This window comes from Nesoenas mayeri (assembly GCF_963082525.1).
Source record: "Nesoenas mayeri genome assembly, chromosome: 28".
Taxonomy (NCBI): domain Eukaryota; kingdom Metazoa; phylum Chordata; class Aves; order Columbiformes; family Columbidae; genus Nesoenas; species Nesoenas mayeri.
The window spans coordinates 1,737,132-1,760,509 of NC_137558.1; the positions used below are offsets into that span (position 1 = coordinate 1,737,132).

At 57.3% G+C, this 23,378-nt stretch overlaps 2 protein-coding genes across 9 annotated transcripts in view; both read right to left on the reverse strand.

Moving 5' to 3' along the window:
• Positions 1–4,085: 4,085 nt before the first annotated feature.
• Positions 4,086–7,520, reverse strand: STAC3 (SH3 and cysteine rich domain 3; the record flags this gene model as incomplete). Its single annotated transcript, XM_080360715.1, has 11 exons — positions 4,086–4,426; positions 4,535–4,672; positions 5,289–5,340; positions 5,536–5,639; positions 5,766–5,815; positions 6,018–6,084; positions 6,201–6,292; positions 6,376–6,451; positions 6,638–6,735; positions 6,846–7,104; positions 7,455–7,520. The coding sequence occupies 11 exons, from the start codon at positions 7,518–7,520 to the stop codon at positions 4,328–4,330; spliced, it is 1,101 nt and encodes a 366-aa protein (XP_080216841.1). The 3' UTR covers positions 4,086–4,327.
• Positions 7,521–9,839: 2,319 nt separating this feature from the next.
• Positions 9,840–23,378, reverse strand: part of R3HDM2 (R3H domain containing 2) — a 32,514-nt gene continuing 18,975 nt past the window's right edge. For 3 of the 8 annotated variants that reach the window (XM_080360419.1, XM_080360417.1, XM_080360418.1), the window contains exons 10-23: positions 22,910–23,005; positions 21,179–21,210; positions 19,334–19,566; positions 18,239–18,393; positions 16,826–17,068; positions 16,119–16,245; positions 15,468–15,703; positions 14,929–15,083; positions 13,938–14,038; positions 13,074–13,243; positions 12,804–12,948; positions 12,617–12,717; positions 12,341–12,425; positions 9,840–10,629 (exon numbers count right to left, since the gene is read on the reverse strand). In XM_080360419.1, the coding sequence (XP_080216545.1) occupies positions 10,283–10,629; positions 12,341–12,425; positions 12,617–12,717; positions 12,804–12,948; positions 13,074–13,243; positions 13,938–14,038; positions 14,929–15,083; positions 15,468–15,703; positions 16,119–16,245; positions 16,826–17,068; positions 18,239–18,393; positions 19,334–19,566; positions 21,179–21,210; positions 22,910–23,005 (2,226 nt within the window). In that variant the 3' untranslated portion in view covers positions 9,840–10,282. The remainder of the gene's footprint in view (positions 10,630–12,340; positions 12,426–12,616; positions 12,718–12,803; positions 12,949–13,073; positions 13,244–13,937; positions 14,039–14,928; positions 15,084–15,467; positions 15,704–16,118; positions 16,246–16,825; positions 17,069–18,238; positions 18,394–19,333; positions 19,567–21,178; positions 21,211–22,909; positions 23,006–23,378) is intronic. The other 5 variants (XM_080360422.1, XM_080360421.1, XM_080360420.1 and 2 more) reach the window with 4 other exon arrangements.

Here is a 23,378-nt window from a genome sequence, read left to right on the forward strand (position 1 = left end):
CGCTCTGCTCTGAGAGCCAAGGACACTCTGAGCTCTGCCCACAGGGGTGAGGCAGCGAGGAAGGGGATGGATGGACAGAGCTGGACTGGCACCCACACGGAGCAATCACAGTGTTCCAGCCCATTAGTGCCACACTCATTATTTAAGGAGAGTTGGGAGTTGGGATCTTCTGGTTGTCTGTTCCGCTCTCTCTCTGGGGTGCAGATGGGGGAGTTTTGGTTGGGACATTTAGTTCGGCTTTTACCATTTTGCAGAGGCCTCTGAGCCTTTCTGCCTTTCTCCTCTTTTCTCTCTCTGGGATCGGCTTTGGGACCAGGTGCCGTTTCCTGGCACTGGCTGCTCAGCGTGTTCATGAGGAATTGCCTTGACTATCTTTTATTTCTATTTTCTATCTATATTGACTAGTAATGCATCAGTATTTTGTTATTCTATTAAACTGTGTTGATCTCAATCCAAGTTTCTCCCTTCCCTTTTGATCCTCTCCCCTATTCGGGGGATGAGTGAGCGGCTGCGTGGTCATGTTGCCAACTCAGGTTCAACCACAACATTGTCCCTTGTGTCTCACTCGCTGTGTGACACCGGTGACTCCAGCGTTCCTCAGGTGTCAGTATTGGGACTGGTGCTGCTGAGCACCCTCGTTGGCGACGTAGACGGTAGCACTGAGCGCACCCTCAGCACGTTTGCCCGTGACACCAAGACGCGTGGTGCAGGTTTATAGACGGTTTGGTAGAAGTTCACTGTGCAGAGTGATGCGTTATGTGACTCCATTGTGGTTAAGAACGTTTGCAATGTGATCAGCTCAGCTACCAGCAATAGGAGCTTAAAGAGGGACTCAAAGAGCACCCACCCCAGTGTCAACCACATCCCCATATGAAGAAAAGGAAGGAAAAAAGCGTGATGAGGAGCATCAAACTGTTTTTGGGCCAAAGAGCAAGGGTTTGTGGAAGTTCGCCAAGAGGAAGACTACTGACTTCAGCCCAAAGACACCAATAGACAACCACCATGAGGCAGCACACACGTGCGACACGGGGTGGGGATATTACAATGATTTCGGGGATCCAATTGTAATATTACAGCCCATTCTAATAAATGGTCTGAATATGCATGAAGGAACGGGCATAAGCCAGCGAGCTTTGGGCAGAAGGGTGTGCGAGCTTTGGGAGCGACCCCCTTGCACCCTGGCACCACAATAAACATACCTGCTTTATAACTCGGGTTGTTGAGCTCATTCCACAGGTCAGGGTGATGCGCTGGAGGGAAGCGATGCCACCCATAGGGACCTGCAGAGGGGACACCGGGGATGGAGGGGACAATGGGGACTGGGAGGCTACAAAAAGCAGCTGGGAGGCACATGCTGGAGCTGGGTGGGAGGGAACAGATTCACCTCTTAATTTCCTATTAACTGCTGATCAGTCCAATTAGATCCTGCATGTAATGAAGGCCATCTGCTCGGGAGGGCCCCAGCGCTCCCTCCCCATCCCAAATCACGCGCTGTCCTTTGCAGCCACCACAGAAGCCCCCGAGCACTGGCAGGTTTGGGCACAGAAGTCTTAGGAAAGGGGTTTTGCCCAATTTTCCTGATTACTCTAATTAAGTTGTTCTCTTCAGCTGTTAATTCAGACGGAGCCCTCCCCGCTTCCCTGGGTGGTTTCCTCTCTTCCCCAACCTACTTCTCAGCCACAGCAAATCAGCTTCCACCCCCCCCGCCCCACGCAGGGCTCTGCATATAAATAAATAGACAGTCCCAGTAAAATTAACCATATGAAGAGCTGCAAATGAGCTGGAAAATTGTAATGGCTCAGCATTTAAAAGCTGTCAGGAGGGAGGGCTGGGAGTGAGCCCTGCATTGCCCCCACCCCCGGTGTTTTCTGCTGCACATCGGCCAGCTGGGCACTGGGGGAGGACCCCCCAGTGTTGGGACTGGGAAGAGGGGGTAAAGGTGGGGGCTGCGTTGCCCTTGAACCCCCCCCCAGGCCCCGCTCGCCAGCGAGGGTCTGACTATGAATATTCATGGCTGTGGCGGCGGGGACAAGGACGGGGCTCGCATAGCAAACAGCCGCCCCGGGTGGTGGAGAAGGGACAGGGGGCGACCCCCGGAAACGGGGCGGGGGGGGCGACACCCGGGACAGGGACAAGCGCCGTCCGCCAGGGGGCGCCTCGGTTGCTCACATACATTTGCATATATTTGCATACATTTGCATACGGCGCCTCCGCGCAGCGCGGCAGCAGCGCCCCCACGCGGCCCGCGCCGGGGACGCGACCCAGAGGCGGCTCCGCCCGGCGGCCCCGGCCCCGTGGAACCCATGGGATCTGGAATGTTGTGTCCGGTTGTGGCCCCTCAGTTCCAGCAGGACAGGGAACTGCTGCAGAGAGTCCAGCGCAGCCACCAAGATGCTGGAGGGAGTGGAGCATCTCCCGTGTGAGGAAAGGCTGAGGGAGCTGGGGCTCTGGAGCTGGACAAGAGGACACTGAGGGGGGACTCATTCCTGGGGATCAAGATGGAAAGGGGCAGTGTCAGGAGGATGGAGCCAGGCTCTTCTGGGTGACAACCAGTGACAGGACAAGAGGCAATGGGTGCAAACTGGAACACAGGAGGTTCCACTTAAATCTGAGCAGAAACTTGTTCCCGGTGAGGGTGACAGAGGGTTGGACTGGATGATGTTTTGAGGTCCCTTCCAACCCCTGACATTCTGTGAGATTGAGGGGTGATTAATTAATAGTAATCAATATGGAAAGGGGCAGTGTCAGGAGGATGGAGCCAGGCTCTGCTGGTGACAACCAGTGACAGGACAAGGGGCAATGGGTGCAAACTGGAACACAGGAGGTTCCACTTGAATCTGAGCAGAAACTTGTTGGTGGTGAGGGTGGCAGAGCCTGGCCCAGGCTGCCCAGGGGGTTGTGGAGTCTCCTTCTCTGCAGACATTCCAACCCGCCTGGTTCCTGTGTAACCTCATCTGGGTGTTCCTGCTCCATGGGGGGATGGCACTGGATGAGCTTTCCAGGTCCCTTCAACCCCTTGACATTGATTCTGCGATCGCGACATCGCTGCCGCCGCTCTCACCACGCGGACCCCCCCGGGCCGACACCGTTTCCCGTCGCCATGGCGACGGGCGACACGCGGTCCCTGCCCTCGTCGCTGTGGTTACCGCCCGCGCTTCCGCTCGGTCGCCATGGTTACCGCCGGCGTCACGTCCCGGGGCGTCACGGGCCGCGCAGCCGCCTCCGCCGCCGCACCTGTTCCCGGCCGCGCTCCCCCCCCGCGATCCAAGGACTCGTCCTGTCCCGTCACCTGTCACCCGCGGACCCTATTCGGGCTCTGCCGGGCCCCGCGCCAGCGCCCGGTCCTGAGCGGGGCTGGCCTGGAAACCGGGGGGTCCTGCCCCTTCTCCCCGTGGCTGTGGGACCCCCGGGTGCTGCGCTGGGGGGGCCGCAGTTGTACTTGCACACGTGTGTGTGTGTAAAGAACGTTTAATGGTGTTTTTACAAAACCGAGGAGCTGGTGCCTGATCCCAGTCGGGGGGAACGAGACACATCAGACTATGAATCCTTAATGTAAAACAAAATCTCTTCAAACTAATCCCGGGGTGCAAATTGATACCTGTATTTACAAGTTAATCTGGGAGGACGGGTGGCCAAAGAGCCAGGAATCCATATTTTAAATAGATCAATAAGGGGAAGGGTATTGTTAGAATTAGATGAATGAGATGGGTAAACTGAGGCAGGGCTGGGGGGTCCGTAAACCCTGCAGTACCAACCACTGGGGAACAGGGGAGGGAATTTGCGCTGGGATTTGGGGGATATAAGTGGGGGTTTTTGCGCTATTCTATATGCCGACCTTTAGGTAAAACACCCCATCTTGCAAAATCGTTATTAAAATCTGCTTTGCTGAGAGATCCTACCTGGGCTTTTTCTATTGGCAAGATGATTGTTTCCTACAACACGCAGCCTCCCAGCCCCATAGTGACCCCCCCAGCAACTCCAAACCAGGACCAGCACCGAATGGGGTAGCAGACGTGTATTGGCACAACACAGGATTACACAGCCCGGAGCGGCCCCGCTGACGGCCCCGAGGCACCCGGCACCCCAGCGAGTCTGGGGGTGCCCCCTCCTTGCACCCAGCGTGCTAAGGCGCTACAAACCCCCCGGGGGAAACAGCGCGAGAGGCACCTCCCAAACCCCAGGCCTGCGCTTGTCCTGGTGGGGATGGTCCCCAGCAGAGCCCCCGCTGCTGCAGGCATCAGGGACAGGGGTTCCTGCCGTCCCTGTCCCCATCCCCATCAGGGTCCGTCCGCCCCCCGGCTGGGGGGCCCTGGGATGCTGCCCCTGCTCAGATCTCCTGCAGGAAGTCCACGGGGAAGAGCCCGACTTTGCGGCCGGTGTAGACTTTGACATAACCATTCACCTCCTCACCCTTCTGCACCACGATCTGGAGGCGAGGGTGGGCAGGTGAGGCTCCTGTGAGCTGGGGGGGGCTGGGGCAGAGGTGCTGGGAGGCTGAAGGACCGTGGGCTGTGAGCGCGCGGTCCCGTCTCACCTGATCCTTCTTGAGCGTGATCTGCCCGATCTCCCGGTTGCCCACAAACGAACGCGTCACCTTGTGCACCCGCTCGCCCGCCCGCACCCGGATGATGAAGTTGGGAGGGAAGTAGCCGATTTTCTCACCGATCTTCCCCTGGAAGAAGTCACAGAATCATAGGATCATTTCGGTTGGACCCTCAGGATCATCAATCCAACCATAACCCAACTCCAGCACTAAACCACGTCCCTAAACCTCGTCTAGACGTCTTTTAAACCCCTCCAGGGATGGTGACTCCAGCACTGCCCTGGGCAGCCTGTTCAATGCCCAACAGCCCTTTCCAGGAAGAATTTCTTCCTAATATCCAATCTCAACCTTTCTTTGCGCAACTTGAGGCCGTTTCCTCTTGTTTTATCACTTGGGAGCACAGACCAACCCCCTCCATGCTCCAAGCTCCAGTTCAGAGATCAGAAGGTCTCCCCTCAGCTCCTGTTCTCCAGCTGAACCCCCAGGTCCCTCAGCTGCTCCATCACACTTGTGCTCCAGCCCCTCACCAGCTCCATCACCTCCTCTGCACCCTCTCTAGCACCTCAATGTCCTTCTGATGATGCGGTCAGCATCATGGGTTGGAGCTGATCTGTCCAGCCCCCAGGTCCCCCATGACAAACACCCCGCAGCTCGTGGGGATTTAGGGCGCGCTTTGCGCCGGCCGCTGGTCTCAGCTTTAAGCAGCGCGTCCTTCCCCTCCGTGCTTGCAGGACATCAGCCTTACCCGCCACCACTCCTCGTTGGAGTCATCGACCACTGTGATCTTCTCCCCCGGCCTGCGAAGGGAAGGGAGGGCTGGGTGTTGGGGAGCTTGGGGGTGCACGCGCCAGCGTGGCTCTAATTCCTGCCCTCGTTCACCTGCGTTTGGTTGTGATCCTCATCGTCGAGGTGAAGGCTTCTCCCCCTCCCCACTGCCCACCTCGGACCCTCCACTCGTGGCCCCTGCGCCCGCCCCGTGGACCAGAGCTTACGGGAAATCCAGGTCGTCCTTCTCCAGGGCTTTGAAGCGATAAAGCGCCACGAAATAGTGAGACTGCAGAAAGCCGCCGCGCAGCCCCGGCTGCGGCTTCTTGTTCTGGGGAGGGGGAGCGAGGGGCTTGAGGACCAAAACCAGCCCCGGGGAGCCCAGCAGGGAGATCCCTGCAGCCTCTGCCTGCCCTGCTCCAAGGTCTTCAGGGTGGAAGGGGAGGACAACGGCTACCTTGTCATCTGTTGGGCTCTTCTCAGCCTTCTTGTCCCCTTCGGAGGTGCCTGGAGGTGGGAGGAGGGCGGTTATGTCGCTCTCGGTGTTGCCCCCTACCCCCGGACCTCCCGTGTCCAGCAGAACGAGCCCCAGGGTGGAGACCTGAACCGAGGACCCCGTTGCGCAGGGCAAAGTCCATTCTCCCCATGGGGCTCCCTCCCTGCCCCACTCTCGGCTTCCTCGGCCCCCATGTATGGTCGCCGCACTCACCGCCCTCGGCTTTGCCCTCTTCTGGCTTTGTGGCTTCTGGTTCCTCATCCATCATGGCAGCCAAGGGCTGCAATGCAGAGAGCGTTCAGGGGGCGCAGCGCGGGGAGGTGGGGGTGGCGATGGGGTGCAGCGCGGTGCCAGGACCCTCGGGCGCTCAGAGCCATGCGCCAACCCCGCACTCACGTTTTTCTTGTCGTCCTGCCCTTTCTTGCGCTCCTTGTTGGCCATAATGACGCCCGTCCGCAGGGTCTCGAACACGGGGTCGCTCCTGTTGGCTGCTGGGGCGCAGGGGTGGGGACAAGCGTTCGTCTCCAGGACGCCAGGAGATGGGGCACCCCGCTGCGGGGACCGTACTTACACAGCAGCTCCTTGACGCAGGCGTATTGCTGGTCGCTGTACAGGGGTGAGCTGTACGCCCGCCGAAACCCCGGGGGCTGCGGGAAAGAGGAGGACAGAGCATCACCCACCACCCAGACCCGTGGGTGACCCGTGAGAGCGGAGCGGGTGGGCGCTGGGGACCCATGAGCGCGCAGAAGGGGAGCGACACCCGGGACCCCTGCCAGGAGGAGGGGACCGATCGCTTTGGCGTTCGCTGCCCGCAGCGCGGCGGGGACACTCACGATCTTGCCGAAGCAGCGCTGCATCTCCACGTAGGACTGGCAGTGGTGGTGGATGTTGGTTTTGCAGTTCTTGCACCTCAGGCCAAATTTGTTGTTGACTGGCGGTGGCGGGGTGGAAAGGAGAGGCAATGTGACACTGCAGCTGTGGCCTTGGCCCCCAGCCCTCGCGCTGACCGCGGCCCCCAGCCCCAGCACCCTCGGCACTCACGGACGATCATGCGGGCGCAAACGTCGCAGAATTTGGGCTTTTTGAAGTAATGATCTTTGAACTTGTGGGGTTTGTCGTTGACAAGTTTCTGGGGCTCGGGTGGGGGTTCAGGCTCTTCCTCCTCTTCTTCCTCTTCCTCCTCCTCATAGATGTAGTAGATGGGGCCGCCCGAGGGGCTGACCAGCTCCCCGTTGGGCTGCGGCTCCGTCACCGTCTCTTCCTTGGGTTTTCGCTGGAAAAGTTGCTTCAGCTTCTGTAGCTGCTGGGGCGGGAGAGGAGGCATCGACATGGCCGGTGTGTGGGGCGCAGCACAGGAGCCGCTGCCTGGCTCCCGGCCCCCTTGCTCTGACCTAGAGACTCATTCACCCCCACGTGGGCACCCTGCGCATCCCACGGCAGGAATGCTGCGAGCACAGGGACCCCGTGAGGTCCCCACAAAACTAGCGGCTGTGACTCCTCGGCACCACGTCGGTGTGGGCACCCTGGGGAGAAGCCAAGGTGGGAAATGGCCCCGCTGGAGCAGGATCCCACCTGAACCCCGCAGAGACAGCGCTGGAAAGGTGGTTCCCTCGCCCACCCACCCGAGCTCCCCTGTGGGCACCCACTTACCCGGCTCTTGGGTTTCCCACCTGGAGCAGGTGAAGCCGCCGGCTCCGGCACTTCCTTCTCTGTCATGCTATGAGGGGAAAAGAGACACGATGGTGGAGGGGCTGCTGGGGTAGGAACGGCCATGGATTGCTGGATGGGAAGCATCTCCCCAGCTGCTCCTCCTGCCCCAGCTGTGCCGCCCAAGGCCCGGGGCTCCCGGCCCAGCCCAGCGCTGCTGATGCTCAGTGCAGGTGGTGCCAAGTGTTGCCAGCCCGACCCTGGGCTACCTGCGCACATCCAGACATCTCCATCGCACGGATTAATCACAAACGGTGCCACTCTCGACCCCCCTGGGACACGAGCACCTGCGCCACTGTTTGGCATCGCTGCACAGCCGCTTTTCTCCCCGTAGCAGCCCCATGTTACCAAGGGGGCAGGAGCTGCTCCTGCATCCCCCCAAACATGCCCGTTCCACCATTGACCCTCAACCATCCCCACAGCCCTTCTACCCAGACATCACTATTTTTGGTGATGCCTAACACAGGGCCCCCCATGTCCCCACAGAAACCAACCAGGACGACCAGCAGGGAAACGGCGACGTGAGCTGGGGCATCCCGGGGTGCTGCAGGAGCAAAGGACCCCGAGGTCTTGCAGGAACACGGGTGGACCAGCGGCCCGTGGGGGCCGGTGGCCGCGACGAGGGGGAACCGCGTGGACACGCACTTACGCTGCGTTCGGAGCTCTCGTCTCGCGATGGAAAACGCCGCGAACGGTGGTGGCGTTGGGGTCGCGTTGGCTGCAGAGCCCCCTGTGCTGGGTGAGCAGGGAGGGGGCAGCTGCCCCGGTCCCGTGGAGAGCGGGAGTGACAGGGCGAGGGGAACCAACAGCTGAGCGCTGGCGGAGGCTGACGCCGAGAAATTGGAGCCAGCGCATGAGCCAGGAGGGGAGTGGGGTGGAGAGGAGCCACTGGCTATTTGCGTTAGTGGGTTGCTGGGCGTCACAGGGGCCCACCCACCCCCTGGCACGGGGCATACCGAGCGGTCCGGCCTCCACGGCTCCTTTGCTCTCGCACCCGAGGCTCCTGCAGCCGGGAGGGGAGAAGGGCAGAGCGGCGGCAGCGGGGCTGCGATGGGGCGGCTCTCGCCACTGTCCCAATGCTCCTGGCAGCAAATCCTGCTGCTCTTCTCTGCTCTGCTCTGGGACCCCGCTGCCATCATAGAATGATTTCGGTTGGGAGAGACCCTCAGGATCATCGAGCTCAATCATAACCTCACCCAACTCCAGCACTAAACCACGTCCCTAAGAACCTCATTTAAACGCCTTTTAGACCCCTCCAGGGATGGTGACTCCAGCACTGTCCTGGGCAGCCTGTTCAATGCCCAACAGCCCTTTGGGTCAGAAATTGTTCCCCAGATCCAACCTCAACCTCCCCTGGCGCAACTTGAGGCCGTTTCCTCTTGTTTTATCACTTGGGAGCACAGATCAACCCCCTCCATGCTCCAAGCTCCAGTTCAGAGATCAGAAGGTCTCCCCTCAGCTCCTGTTCTCCCGCTGAACCCCCCAGGTCCCTCAGCCGCTCCATCACACTGGTGCTCCAGCCCCTCACCGTCTCCTCTGCTCTCTCCCATTCTGCCCTGCAGCGGGTGGCAGGTCCCTGGTCCTGTGTCCCTGCCAGGCTGTGGGACACCAGTTTGCAGCGAGGTTGGGGTTGCAGCCCAACCCTTCCAGGCAGCTCTTACCTCTCCGTTCCCACCTGCTCTCAAGGGTCCCATCCAGCTGCTGCGAGATGCTCCAGGTGCTGCGTGCGAACGCCACCAGCCCTTAAAAGTGTAACCAAAGTTATCTTGGCACTCACGAAACACCGAGTCAAATGAGAATTTTCCCAATGAGATCTCTTTTTCAATATAAACTGGTTTTCCTGTGTTTCCACCAAGCGATTTAGATCATTGGTTGGCTTCCTGTTCATACCTGCTACTCGGTTTTAACTCTATGGACACCCTGGGTGTAACAACATCCTCATTGTGTCTCAGTACCTTCAATAGATATCTTTAACTAGAAAGGATAAACCTGGGCTTTATGTCTTAATGGAAATGTGTAGTCCTGCTAATTTCATAAGATAATAAAGGTGTGATACATTTCACATGTTTTTCCTTTTTCCAGGTATTTTTCCCATTGTACAGTTTGGGAATAGTCCCAGCTACACAACTGAAGTTTTATAGTGTATTTTCATGTGTAACTACCAGTTACATGGCAACACCTGCACCTACTCCTGTCATCGGGGGGAATATGTTGCTTCCTGGCTGGGGGTACAGTGGGACCACCCTGCACCCCCATTCTTGCCATTGCACAGCGAGGCTGCAAACACCAGATAGGGGGGACCGACCCTCCTGCTCCCCCGTTGTCGTCTCACCCCATGGAGGCAGCACAGGGAGCTCCAGCACTGGTACAGAACAGCAAAGCAGCAGGAAGGTGATGGACAAGTTTTCCTTTTATATTTAAAAACGCCCCCCCCACCCCCCCAAAATAAAATAAAACCAAAAATAACCCTCCCCATCCCTCCCCCCAAATAATAATCAGATTAAATAAAATGTGCAGTGAACATACCAATCAACACCTGTATGTGCGGTTCAACACAGTGCTTAACAAAACAATATACACAGGGGAAGGTGGGCGGGCACGGGCATCACTCCAAAAATAATAATTAAAAAAAAAACCAAAGAAATCAATTTCTTGTCTCTTAATTATGTCCATATAAATATATCCAGGAAGGAGGGCGAGAGGGCGGGAGGGCAGAAAGGAGGAGGCAGAGGGAAGTGCCCACGGTCCAGTGTGTCGTGTGCCCGCGCGCCCTACTGCGAGCTGGCCCGCTCCAGTACCCGCAGGTCGTAGTTCTTTTTGGCCACGCGCAGCTTGAAGCGGCTGAGGGAGTTGTTGAGGCGGAGGGAGGCGTTCTGGGCAGCCAGCGGGCTGGGGAACACGGCCACGATGGTGTATAAGGCAGCGAGGTCACTGTGCCTGCCGTTCTCCGGAGTCCCGGCGTTGTCGCCGCCGCCGCCGCTGTCTCCGCGCCGCCCCTGAGTCTCTTTGAGCCACTGGATTTTGGCACCGGCCATGGCGAGCTGGGTGAAGAGCTTGTCGGCCTCTGTCCGCGTGATGCCCTCGGGCAGGTCTGTCACCTCCAGCACTCGGCCCAGCACTGCGGGGAGAAACAGTGTCAGAGGTGCCAGCGGCACAGCGGGAGCTGACACCCAGGAAAGCAGCGCGGTGCTAAGCTGTCCCCATGCTGCTTTGACCCAAAACGGGTTGATTTCCTTCCTGCGTTACAAACCTTTCTCTTTCCCAGCCAGCACGCTCAGGATTTGCACTCAGTTGGAGAACAAGCAGATACCAGCCCAGCACAGGGTTCATGTTTTGAATTGCTCTGCTCTGAGAGCCAAGGACACTCTGAGCTCTGCCCACAGGGGTGAGGCAGCGAGGAAGGGGATGGATGGACAGAGCTGGACTGGCACCCACACGGAGCAATCACACTGTTCCAGCCCATTAGCATCCTGCTCATTATTTAAGGAGAGCTGGGATCTTCTGGTTGTCTGTTCCGCTCTCTCTCTGGGGTGCAGCCCCGGGAGTTTTTGGTGTGGGACGTTTAGTTCGGCTTTTACCATTTTGCAGAGGCCTCTGAGCCTTTCTGCCTTTCTCCTCTTTTCTCTCTCTGGGATCGGCTTTGGGACCAGGTGCCGTTTCCTGGCACTGGCTGCTCAGTGTGTTCATGAGGAATTGCCTTGACTATCTTTTATTTCTATTTTCTATCTATATTTACTAGTAGCGAATTAGTATTGTGTTATTTTATTAAACTGTGTTGATCTCAATCCAAGTTTCTCCCTTCTGATTCTCTCCCCTGTTGGGGGGTGAGTGAGCGGCTGTGTGGTTGTATTGCCAGCTGGGGTTCAACCACAACACCCCCACATTCACAACGCTTGGCTGGGGGCTTTCCCAGGTGTTCCCACCCTGATCTTTGGGTACCGGGACGGGGAGGTAGCGCAGCTCTCTGCCCTCTGTCCTGGGAGGGAGAAGGACAAGGCAGCGCCACGGAGGACGTCAACATGTGCAGATCCTGCCCGCGCTTCGCCAGTGTCACACCAACCTCTTTGCCTCTGCGCTGTGGTACCCAAACACTCCTGCTGCCTCCTGGCTCCAGCCCCGGCTTTCGGGCTTAGCAGAGGGCTGGCTGAATGGATTCTTTGCTAATATTAACGTGGCATGTAATGAACACGCCAGGCGCGGGGAGGGGGACAGCTCTCTGGCAAGCAGCTCTTAAAGGGCCCCCCGCAGCCAGCTGCTGTTGCTGCTGGTGACATGGAGGTGACACAGGGGACAAGCCTGAAGCCTCTGGTGAAGGCTGTCACCCTTCCAGGCTGGCTGGCTCGTGCCCAGCTAGCAAGTGTTGTGTTGCTGCAGGGAGAGGACAGACACGTCCCTCTTCTTCACCCCCGCGATGAGCGAGCGGAGACCCCCAAGTGAGGGAGCCCCTTCCCCTCTGGGGAGAAACGATCCACTGGGGATTTCAGCCACACCTGGAGGATCCCAAAGCCCTTTACAAAGACAAGAGCTCTGCAGCTCCTGCTCCCACTGGGAAACGGATGAACAAACCAACTGGGAAGGCAATGATGGGGACAAGATGGCTCTGGGCTCTGGACACTCACTTTCTGCTGCCAAAGAGGAATAAAATCCCAGGAGTTCTGCCAGCTCCATCAATCCAACCCCCATAGAAGCAGGAACAGGGCCCATGTGGCCACAGGTTCTGTGGGACGCCGGTGTGGGCAGACACGGCATCTGGAGTCTCTGCCAATGCCAACTACACACGTGCACCGGGGACCAGTCAAAGGGGGAACCGCTTGGGGAGGGTCACTTGCCTACATCGCTGGTCCCAAGGTCAGTAGACGCAGACTTGAGGGCCTGTCTCTTGCTCCGGTTTCCATGTTTCATTCCAGTCTGCCCCTTTAAAGAATAAAAAGGGCAGCGTGTCACCTGAGAGACACCGTGGGCTCGCGATGCCCACGGAGCACCCCGGGAGCTGGGGGCGAGACCCAACTTGACCAGGCCACGGATGTGAAGGTGCAGGAAAGAACCTCAATGAACCTTGCACCCCCTGTCACCCAGGATGGTGAAAGGGTGGTGGGGGGGTTTACCTGGTGTGCATTGTAGTTGGGCTGGTTGTGGAGCAGCGGCGGGGGGCAGATGGACAGGTTATACTGCAGGGGCTGGCCCAGCAATGAGTAGCGCCCGTCACCTGCAAAAAAGAAGCAAATAGTTGTAGGGGGCTGAAGAAATCATAGGATAGACCCAGCCCTGTGCTGTCTCTGTCCCTTCCCTTACCTTGTGCTGGGCCCATGGGCCGGGGGAACTGTGTGAGGACGGGGAGGGGGCTCAGCCCCGTGCAGACGCTGTTGAGGTTGGTGACAGGAGACGGCGTTGGGGACTGGGTGGGGGACGTGATGGGGCTGCTCAGCTGGGTGCTGGCCTGGGGGGGGAAAAGCGTTAGACAGCCCCGGTGCTCGTGACCACCATGGGGTGACCCCAGCACGGACACTGGGGTCCTCTCCCTCCCCCAAAGACGAGCTGCTTTCTTCCCAGTCCTCTCAATACCTGGGCGCTGGCGTCTGGGTTGTACATGTCTCCTGGCTTCTGCCCCCGCTGGTCCAGGCTGTAGTACTTACAGTGGCTCCACTGCACCACGGGAGGGTTCTGGGGGGGCTGGGGGCCGTTGGGTACATTCAGCTGCATCACAACCACACCAGGGCCTGAAGGAGTCACCCCTGGGGAGAAACGACAGCAGCAGTATTGGCCGGGCTCTGCGCAGGGATGCTGCTGCTCTGCAACTTCGCACTCTTCCCTACAACACCCCCTTTGTGCTCTTTCTTCTGCTGAAAACCCCCCCACCAAGACCTGGCCAGAATCTCTCTCTGTTATCACAGTTTACATCAGAGAGTGATGACTTTTAACCCAGAAGAAACGTGAGCAGAGGGGCCAAGCTGAAGGGAACTCGGGTGACCTCTCTGAGCATCACAGCAAAACTTTAGGCAGAAGATCTAACGCCAGAGCTGCGCATGGAGCTCGAGGATCCTGGTTCCAGCTCTGTCCCCAATTCACCAGCCCCAGCAGATGGAGCAGGATGCAGGAATCCTGATGCTCCGCCATCCACGCTGCTTCCATGAACTATCCTGCTGACACTGAGCCGCGTTGCCAGCAGATGGAGTCTCAGCATCTCCCACAGCAGCTCCCTCTACCCGCTCCCACCCACCACGGCAAAGAGACACCGGGCACAGGCCAAAGTCGCTGTGCCACGTTCTGATAACGCCCAGCGGCTTGTGGGATGGGTGAGAATGAGGAAAAGCCCGTTGCGCAGAAGCTGCCGGACTGGCTGTGAAGCGGCAGCTCTGTTCACTCCGCAGCCCTTACAAAACCTGATGTGCAGAATCAGTGCCAGCGCTGAGCGGTGGCCGCTCTTACCTGAATACTGCTGCTGCATCTGTGGCGGGCTGCAGGGTGACGGGGACTGCGGCATCTGGTACTGGTCAGAGCCGGGTGGCTGAAGGAACCCCACCGAAGGGCTGTGGAGCAGAGGGAGCTCTGGTGAGGTGCTGGGGATGAGGAGAAACAGCCCGACCAGCTCCTCAGTACGTGAGTTGGTTGGAAACACAGCTGGCTGCGGAGGAACACGGTGCGGGACAGCTGTGGCCAGATGTGCTGACTCTGGGCGACAGGACTGGGCAAACTTGATACCCAGCAGTGCGCCCAGGTGGCCTAAAAGGCCACCAGCATCCTGGCTTGTATGAGGAATAGTGTGGCCAGCAAGACTAGAGGAGTGATTGTGCTGCTGTTCTGGGCACTGGGGAGACCAAACCTTGAATCCTGTGCTCAGTTTTGGGCCCCTCATCATCAGAAGGACATTGAAATACTGGAGAGAGTGCAGAGGAGGTGATGGAGCTGGTGAGGGGCTGGAGCACAAGTGTGATGGAGCGGCTGAGGGACCTGGGGGGTTCAGCTGGAGAACAGGAGCTGAGGGGAGACCTTCTGATCTCTGAACTGCCTGAAAGGAGCTTGGAGCATGGAGGGGGTTCGTCTGTGCTCCCAAGTGATAAAACAAGAGGAAACAGCCTCAGGTTGCACCAGGGGAGGTTGAGGTTGGATATTAGGAAGAAATTCTTCCTGGAAAGGGCTGTGGGGCATTGAACAGGCTGCCCAGGGCAGTGCTGGAGTCACCATCCCTGGAGGGGTTTAAAAGGCGGTTAGACGAGGTTCTTAGGGACATGGTTTAGTGCTGGGGTTGGGTGAGGTTGTGTTTGGACTCAATACTGAGGGTCTCTTCCAACCAAAATGATTCTATGAAACTCAGGAGCTGGCCAGCACCTCTGGTGCCCGGCTGCAGGAGGGGGATGCTGTGCCCTTTCAGCCGGATCCTTTTCCCACCCTGGGCAGGCCACAGATACAGCAGCTTTACCTGGTGCCGTTCTGCTGGGCAGTTGGGATGACGCTGTAGTAGATGGGTACCCCTCCAGCCTGGAGCCCCCCCTGAACAGACTGGCTGGCTGGTACAAGCACTGGCTGCTGGAAGGGCTGCTGGACCACACTCTGGGACTCATTGGCCACAGGAACCTGTGCAGGGAGGAAAGAAGCAGCCCCATGGAACAACAGGTAACAGAGCAGGAAGAACTGGCCCTAAAGACACCAGGGAGGTCTATACAAGGTAGATGAGATGCCAGACGGTTGTCTACTGCATCCCAGAGCTATCTTGCCCAGGCAAGGGTGGCCCCTCCAGCTTTTCTGCAAACACAATAGCGAAGGGACCAGCTGCACTCAGACTTGTCCCACGCAAATTCAAACGTGGACGTGCCTTTCCCAAGCTGGCGAGCATGCACTGTATTCTCCAGGTGAATAAATCTCTGTCGCTCATGCTCAGAACAGGGCACGTCCCACAGGGCCTGCACAGCTGAGGGTCCGTCCCCAGCAGCCCCTCGTCAAACAGCAACCGCTGCCTACCTGGTACGAAGGAAGCGGAGTGTACTGCACCATCAGGCCTTGCATCTGGCTCCCCATCCCGCTCCTCTGGCTGCTGAGAAGGCCGGGGGGCTGTGCCTGCTGCACCCCCATCATACTCTGCATCTGGCCCCCCATGCTGTTCCTCTGGCTGTTGAGGAGCCCCGGAGGCTGCGCCTGCTGCACTCCCATCACACCTTGGTACGTTTGCTGCTGGTTGGACATCACTGGTTGTAAACCTGTCGGAACGAGGTTTAAATGGCACAGGTTTCTCAAAAGAGACAGCCTGAGGCTTGGCATGTGAGGGCTCAGATGCTGCTTTGCCCCACCTCTTGCTGGAGAATGGGAAAAGGGCTTCTCTTATGGCAAATGTAAAACACCTGAAAGAAGCTCCTGGCTTTAAATCCACCGCGCAGCACCGCGGTGCATGATACACGCTGAGAGGGTGGGAAAAGACTAAACCAGCCTTTGCAGCCAAGCCAATTTCAACTTGTGCTTGCACCGGCAAGGGACACTCTATAGGCAGCAAATCCAGCAAGGAGGAGACAGGGAAGAGCATCCCAGCCCCAGACAGCGCATGGGAGATCCCCAAGAGCCAACATGAGCAGTGGGGAAGGGAAACATGCCCCACCTCCCCACTTTGCACCCCCTTACCAGGCTGCTGGGACTGCTGGGGGAGCTGCTGAGTGCGCTGGGAGCTGTAGGCCACTGGGTGACTGAGAGATCGGTATTGCTGGCTGGAGTTCTGGTACTGCCCAGGAGGGTAGTAAGAAACCTGAATCTATCACAATGAAGAAAACACAGCGATGAGAACACAAGAAGGAGCAGGACCAAGAAAGCTGGTCCTCTAAGAGCAGTTTCCTCTCTCATCTGGCCTGGCTTCTGCTGAAGGAAACCACCCAGGGCTTTGGCTCTGGCCAGATGGAAGCTCCTCGGGGAACCGTGGCCCCTTCCTGCTCCTCCCAGCCTCCACAGCCAAGCCTTTCCCAGCACAGCAGTGCAAGAGCACAGGAGGAACAATCCTCATCACAGCTCAGGGGAACAAACCCAGAGCTCATAATGCCCTACAGGACCCCAAGGGGATCTTAGAGGTGTCAGTCCTGAGTCTCGTCACTGTCCCTCCCCAGAACTACAAGCCAGGAATGGCCAGGGGGGCCTCCAAAGAAGCTCAGAGGGACAAGGGGGTGGAGCAGGGGCACATGCCAACCTGGAGCTTGGACCCCTGTGTGTCCATCCATCACGAAAAGGAAGGTACTCGCTCTCAAGGAACGGTTGGTTCTCTGGGCTGCTCTCTGGTAGCCCCTTTCCCAACAGCTCTGGGCCAAAATGAATGTCCCCTTTGGGCTCGCGCGTGTTCTTACTTGCTGGGGAGGCTGAATGTAGCCCTGGGGCTGCAGCACCTGCTGTGTGGGGGCTGTGTGCCCTGAGGCAGAGTAGTTGGAGGTGGGAATGGGCTGCCCAGGGGTTGCCATGATGAATCCTGTCTGCTGAGGATGCTGGGAGATGAGGGATGACTGGAACATGGCCGAGGAAGGATCCGGTGCTTCCGTGGAGCCCTGCCGGCTGAGGCTGATCTGCCCAAAGGGGTTGCTGAGTTCATCAGCCTGCATTGGGGTAAGCGGGAAGGATGGAGGAGGACAGCGTGGAGGACAACAACATGTAGGACATCACTCTGCTGAGTACATTCCAGACGCCTTCTCCCTAATCTGTGTGGAGGAGCTCGCCCAGCAAAAGTCCCCAGAAATGAGCTACAGACCGAGAGCACCCTGCAGGACAGGGGGGAGGAGCACGCGAGCTGCTGGAGGGGCCCAAGCACTCAGCGGACACTGGTGACATGCAGGGCCTCACAGGGACAGGGGTGGCCCCAAGCACAGAGGCCACGTCCCATGGGGCGCACCCTTCGTGGTGGAGACAACACAGCGGCCGACTGGGAGCACGGGGCATCCACAGCCCCTGGGCATGAGCGTCGCTTCCCAGCGGAGCTCCGGGCTCAGCGCTTGCCCTTCCCCAGACTCCTTCCAACATTAGTGCCCTGCCCCTATGTGTCCCACAGCCTCGGATATCCCACTGCCTTGACCCCAAAGCCTCCATGAACCCCGAACCCGCTGGGTTTGTCTGCGACATACCTGATTAACAAAAGCTCATACAACACAAACACAGCACGTGAGTACAACAGAGATAGTGCAGAAGAGGAAATGGGGTTTATACCAGGTTGTACTGCTGGGGTGGAGAGACTGGCAAGAGGACTTGGGGGCAGGAGCTTGGAGAATACTGAACGGGCTGCAGCGCTGGGACCGGCTGAGACCAGCAGAGAAGGGAGTGGAGGAGAGATTCAGGTGGGAAAAGGGCAGGAGGATGAGGAAGGAAAGAGAGGAGGAAGGAGAGAAAGAAGGAACAACCAGGTTAGTCAAGTGAGCCAACTGCAAACACACAGAGGGGGCACTGCAGAGGGGTGGAAAGCACAGAGACCAGAACAGGGGGGGGCATTCGTCTTTCTGTGAAGACACACAGCCCAGCCAGTTGCTTTGTGGAAGGCTGAGCATGTCCACAAAGCAGCTCTCGCCTGGCATGAACACAAGGCCCCAAAGGCCAGCGATGGCCAACAGCGGCGGGAGAGCGCAACCTCTGTATTGACCCCACTCTGTTGCGTGCGGCACTGACCGCCAGGTCTTTCCTCCACTCTTCTCTTCCCCATGGGCCCCTCTCTCTGCTTCTACCTCCCACCCACGAGCCCGAGGAGCTTCCGGAGCCCTGGACACGGCGCAGCGACTCACCTGGGACAGCATGTGGTTACTCATGGCTGGCGGCTGCTGGGCTGCGGGCGCCAGGCCCTGGGGCTGCGGCTGCGGGGCTGTGCAGGGCAGGAGGCCGCGGCTGGGCTGTGAAGAAGGGGATTGGCTGCATGCTTCAGGGGCACCGAGTACCAAACCTTGAACAGAGAAAGGCATGGCAGGGTTGGCACCTGCGAGGGAAAAACATTGGTCTTTTCATGGGGAGGATGGGGGTCGGATCCTGCCACTGTGTCTGGCACACCCCTGCTCATTCAGATGATGCCAACTGTGTTCCATTTCAACCAGTGTGCTGGTTGGACCCAAAACGGGTCAATTTTCTTCCTGCATTACAAACCTTTCTCTTTCCCAGCCAGCACGCTCATGATTTGCACTCAGTTGGAGAACAAGCAGATACCAGCCCAGCACAGGGTTCATGTTTTGAATCGCTCTGCTCTGAGAGCCAAGGACACTCTGAGCTCTGCCCACAGGGGTGAGGCAGCGAGGAAGGGGATGGATGGACAGAGCTGGACTGGCACCCACACGGAGCAATCACAGTGTCCCAGCCCATTAGCATCCTGCTCATTATTTAAGGAGAGTTGGGAGTTGGGATCTTCTGGTTGTCCCTTCCGCTCTCTCTCCGGGGTGCAGATGTGGGGGTTTAGTTGGGACGTTTAGTTCAGCTTTTACCATTTTGCAGAGGCCTCTGAGCCTTTCTGCCTTTTTCCCCTCTTTTCTCTCTCTAGGATTGGCTTTGGGACCAGGTGCCATTTCCTGGCACTGCCTGCTCAGCGTGTTTGTGAGGAATTGCCTTGACTATCTTTTATTTCTATCTATATTTACTAGTAGTGTATTAGTATTTTGCTATTTAATTAAACTGTGTTGATCTCAATCCAAGTTTCTCCCTTCCCTTTTGATTCTCTCCCCGACTCGGGGGGTGTGGGAGGGAGTGAGTGAGCGGCTGTGTGGTTGTATTGCCAACTCAGGTTCAACCACAACAACCTGTCACTGACCAGAGTGTCATGAGCTCATCCTCCAGCCCCAAGTCCATGTCTTCTAGGTGCCCTTTGACAGGAGGTGTGCGGGGAAACAGTTCAGTACCTGCCCGTGACGTTCTGCTGGTAGCGCTGCCTTTGCTACTCCCGATGCTGTCCCCCCGCGTCAGGATGGAGATGCCGCTGAAGCTGCTGGCTTTGGTAACAGGCGGTCGCAGGCTGCGGATGGAGCCGTCTGAGTCTGTGCTGCTCCACGGCCGAGGCTCCAGCGACTTGATCTCGCTCTCCGTGCTGCTCTGGCGGCTGCCCGAGGCGCGGTTCAAACCGTCCCGGTTGCTCCTGGGGAGACCAGAGGAGTCAGATGGTGGCTGCGGCGCAGAGGGGCAGCAGCAGGACCTGCGGGCAACGCCGCGGCAGCCGGTCCTGCCACACAGCGCTTCACGTATGGATTTGACAGCAAACAACCAACCCAGGTCACAGCGTTCTTGGGCATGCACTGTGAACACCCAACCACTGCTCATCTCCTTGGTGGGTGTTTAGAGCCCTTGTCCCCAGCCAGAGCGCAGCCTGGAAGGGAAGCCAGGCCGCTCAGAGCACGATCCCTCACTAAAGCCTTGTCTCACAACAGGGAGCTTTTAACAGAGGCCTCGAGATCTTGTGAGACCACTTTCCACACCGGTCCTGCTACAGCTTTCTGCCCACAGGCTGGGATATCGCTATGCTCAGAGCTGTGCTCCCACTGATCACCCTTCCTCAGCCCCACAGCAGGTCTGGCCATAGCAGGACTTGGTGGAGCATCAGCAGAACATTCCAAGCAGTAAACTTGGTTCATCAGCCCAGCGAAGGATCATAAGCAGAGGAATGGGCTCCCGGGCCTTCGCTGGGGAGGAACGGTGAAGGCAACGCTGGGAGAGGTGCTCATGTAACGCTGCAGTTGTGGAGGGGAAAAGATTGGAAGGAACTTCTGAGGTGATGTCCTGGGCTGCTGGGAGCACGTGAGAGACTAAACACATCTATTGGCAAACCAGTACAAGGGTTATACCCCTAAAGGAGTGAAGGAATTGGGACTACGCAGCCTCGAACCCCAAAGTACAGCTGACCTAACAAGCATCGCTGTCAAGCTCAGGCTCTCCAGCCTGAACTCTGAAGTCTCTCCCCACTATGGAAAGCACAAAACAAGGAGAGCACGTTAGCCAAGCCCTTTAGGGACTGTGCACAACAGGTAGAAAAGCTCCTGGCTGCAGCTCAGCTCCTAAAGTCCATGTAACTGTGCTGAGGACACCGTGTTTTCCATGGAGATGTCTCTCTAAGGACAGCCCGAGCCATGCGAGGGACTGAGGACACAGCCAAAGCTGTTCCTGCACCTCCTTGGATCCTTCTGGCCTGTTCCTGCACAGAGACGCTTCATCTCTAGAGCTCCGGCTATTAAACGTGAGGCCAGCAGGGTTCACACGAACACGCTGCTCAAACATGCTCCCAGTGCCCTCTGCAGAAATAAGAGCCTGAGACACCTCGTTGCCACCATTAAGGAGTGTGGCGTTTATAATCGGCGATTAGGGACAACCCCACCTTGTCTGGGTGCTGATTCTGCCACTGTGGGGGCTTCTCTGTCCTTTTGGGAATCTTTGGGTTCCCCATTCCTCCCTGCCATTCACCTCCCACCCCTCCGTTTTATAACTGATGAATCAGCAAAGAAAGGACTCCGGAGTTGATGTTGCAGAGAATACAACTTCACTAACTCCACAAGCAGCCATGCATGGGGCAAACTCACTCAGCAGGACAATATACAAAAGAAGTCACACAGAGATACCTAAAAATCTGCCTTCGTTTGTGAGAACTAGAAGAAAAGCCTTCTTTGGAGATTCTGTCGGTTAACATCAGAAAGAATAATTGTTACAGAGCCACGCAGGCCTCGCAGAGGTACAAACAGCGTCTGCGAAACAGTACTAACCTGCTGTCGGTGAGATATCCGTTCTGGCCAGTCTGGGAGCGCGGAAGAGACACGGAGATGGGAAGGAAAGAAAAGGAGACTTAGAAACTTTGAAAGCGGCAAACCCAGGTGATTTCAAAGCAAAAAGGAGCACGACTGACAGCACGGGGTTTGGACACAGTTGATGTTATGCACCGGTTATGTGGTCACTCCGGAGTCTTGCTGAGCCCTCCGCACCCCAGTCCCATTGGACTCTCCACCCAGGCCCATCAGGAGCCTTTCGTGATACCTGCGACCCCGGGATCTCTCAAGAGTTTAAAAATCTCAGTTCTCAACTCCTTAATTATTTGCTCTAAGGCAGCTGCACTGGTTGGACTGAAAACGGGTTGATTTCCTTCCTGCATTACAAACCTTTCTCTTTCCCAGCCAGCACGCTCATGATTTGCACTCAGTTGGAGAACAAGCAGATACCAGCCCAGCACAGGGTTCATGTTTTGAATCGCTCTGCTCTGAGAGCCAAGGACACTCTGAGCTCTGCCCACAGGGGTGAGGCAGCGAGGAAGGGGATGGATGGACAGAGCTGGACTGGCACCCACACGGAGCAATCACACTGTTCCAGCCCATTAGCATCCTGCTCATTATTTAAGGAGAGCTGGGATCTTCTGGTTGTCTGTTCCGCTCTCTCTATGGGGCGCAGCCCCGGGAGTTTTTGGTGTGGGACGTTTAGTTCGGCTTTTACCATTTTGCAGAGGCCTCTGAGCCTTTCTGCCTTTCTCCTCTTTTCTCTCTCTGGGATCGGCTTTGGGACCAGGTGCCGTTTCCTGGCACTGGCTGCTCAGCGTGTTCATGAGGAATTGCCTTGACTATCTTTTATTTCTATTTTATATACATTTACTAGTAGCGAATTAGTATTTTGCTATTTTATTAAACTGCGTTTATCTCAAACCAAGTTTCTCCCTTCTGATTCTCTCCCCTGTTGTGGGGGGTGAGTGAGTGGCTGTGTGGTTGTATTGCCAGCTCCGGTGAAACCACAGCAGCAGCTTTGACGGCACCTTTGTCAATGGAACAATTAAGGCCAGACATACAACATCCTCCTCGGGCACACGGCACTTCCCACTAGGACAAATGAAAGGCATCGTCCCCAAGACTCTCAAAAGCAGCAGGGAAAGGAGCTGGACTCTGAACATAATCCACGACAGATGGGCACTTGGAATCGCCCCCGACTGCAGCGTTTGGCACAGGACGGCGCTCAGCGCAGCAGCCTGAGCCAGACGTGGGCCAGGAACGCTGCTCCCACTTTGAGATCTCAAGGAAGCCACAACCCAGCCAGACACTTGGTGAGGAAGACAATAAACATGCTGCTCAGCTCCAGCCTGTACAGCCACAAAGCTTCGCCTGATGCTCCAAGGCCAGCGCAGCTCGGGCAGGAGCTCAAAGCTGCGCTGGAGAGAAGCTGGTGGAGCTTATAATCCTGATGGGCAGCAAGGAGAAAAACTGCCTCCTGTCAGTTCCCACGCATCCATTGCCCCCAAAACAGAGAGTTTGGGGATGAGCAGACTGGGGAGGTGCGGCTCCTCTATCTTGGTGTCTTAGACATCTTTGTTAGGAGCTGGAATTCAATGGTGAATACCAAGAACGCTGGGACATTTGTTGAAAAGGCAATGGTGAGATCTGACCTCTCTGTATACTAAAGGTCACTGTGTACCACAAAGTTCCAGGATGGTACCTGGCAAGCGAGCCATCCAAGCTTACCTCTCGTGCAAATATCCGCTCCCTGACCCGCTGATACTCTTCCTCTCGCTCTTCTATAGATTTGCTCCTTCTCCCATCCTGCAAGGGGAGCCTGATCTGAAGGGACAAACACATCTCAGCGGGTCAGCGGTTGCCAACGGGAGCAGGGGGCACAGTCAGCTGCTGGTATTTTAACGCAGGGTGTGGATTACGGAGTGTGTGTGACGCCTGGACGCAATGACACAGCCTGTGCCTCTACGCCCACCTTCTGGACACCTGTGTCTAGGGATTAACATCCTGGAGACCTTAGTGCCCTCCACCTCCTGGCTCAAGCGCAACCACTGAACTCTGCCTGATTTGGAAAGGGCAGATCAGGAATATCAGACAGGTTGTTCCCGGGGGCCAAAAAACTAAAGGCCGCTCTTTGGAGCATTCAAAGGTACAGAAAACTCCCACAACCCACCCAAACTCTTCATCCATTTCCACAGTA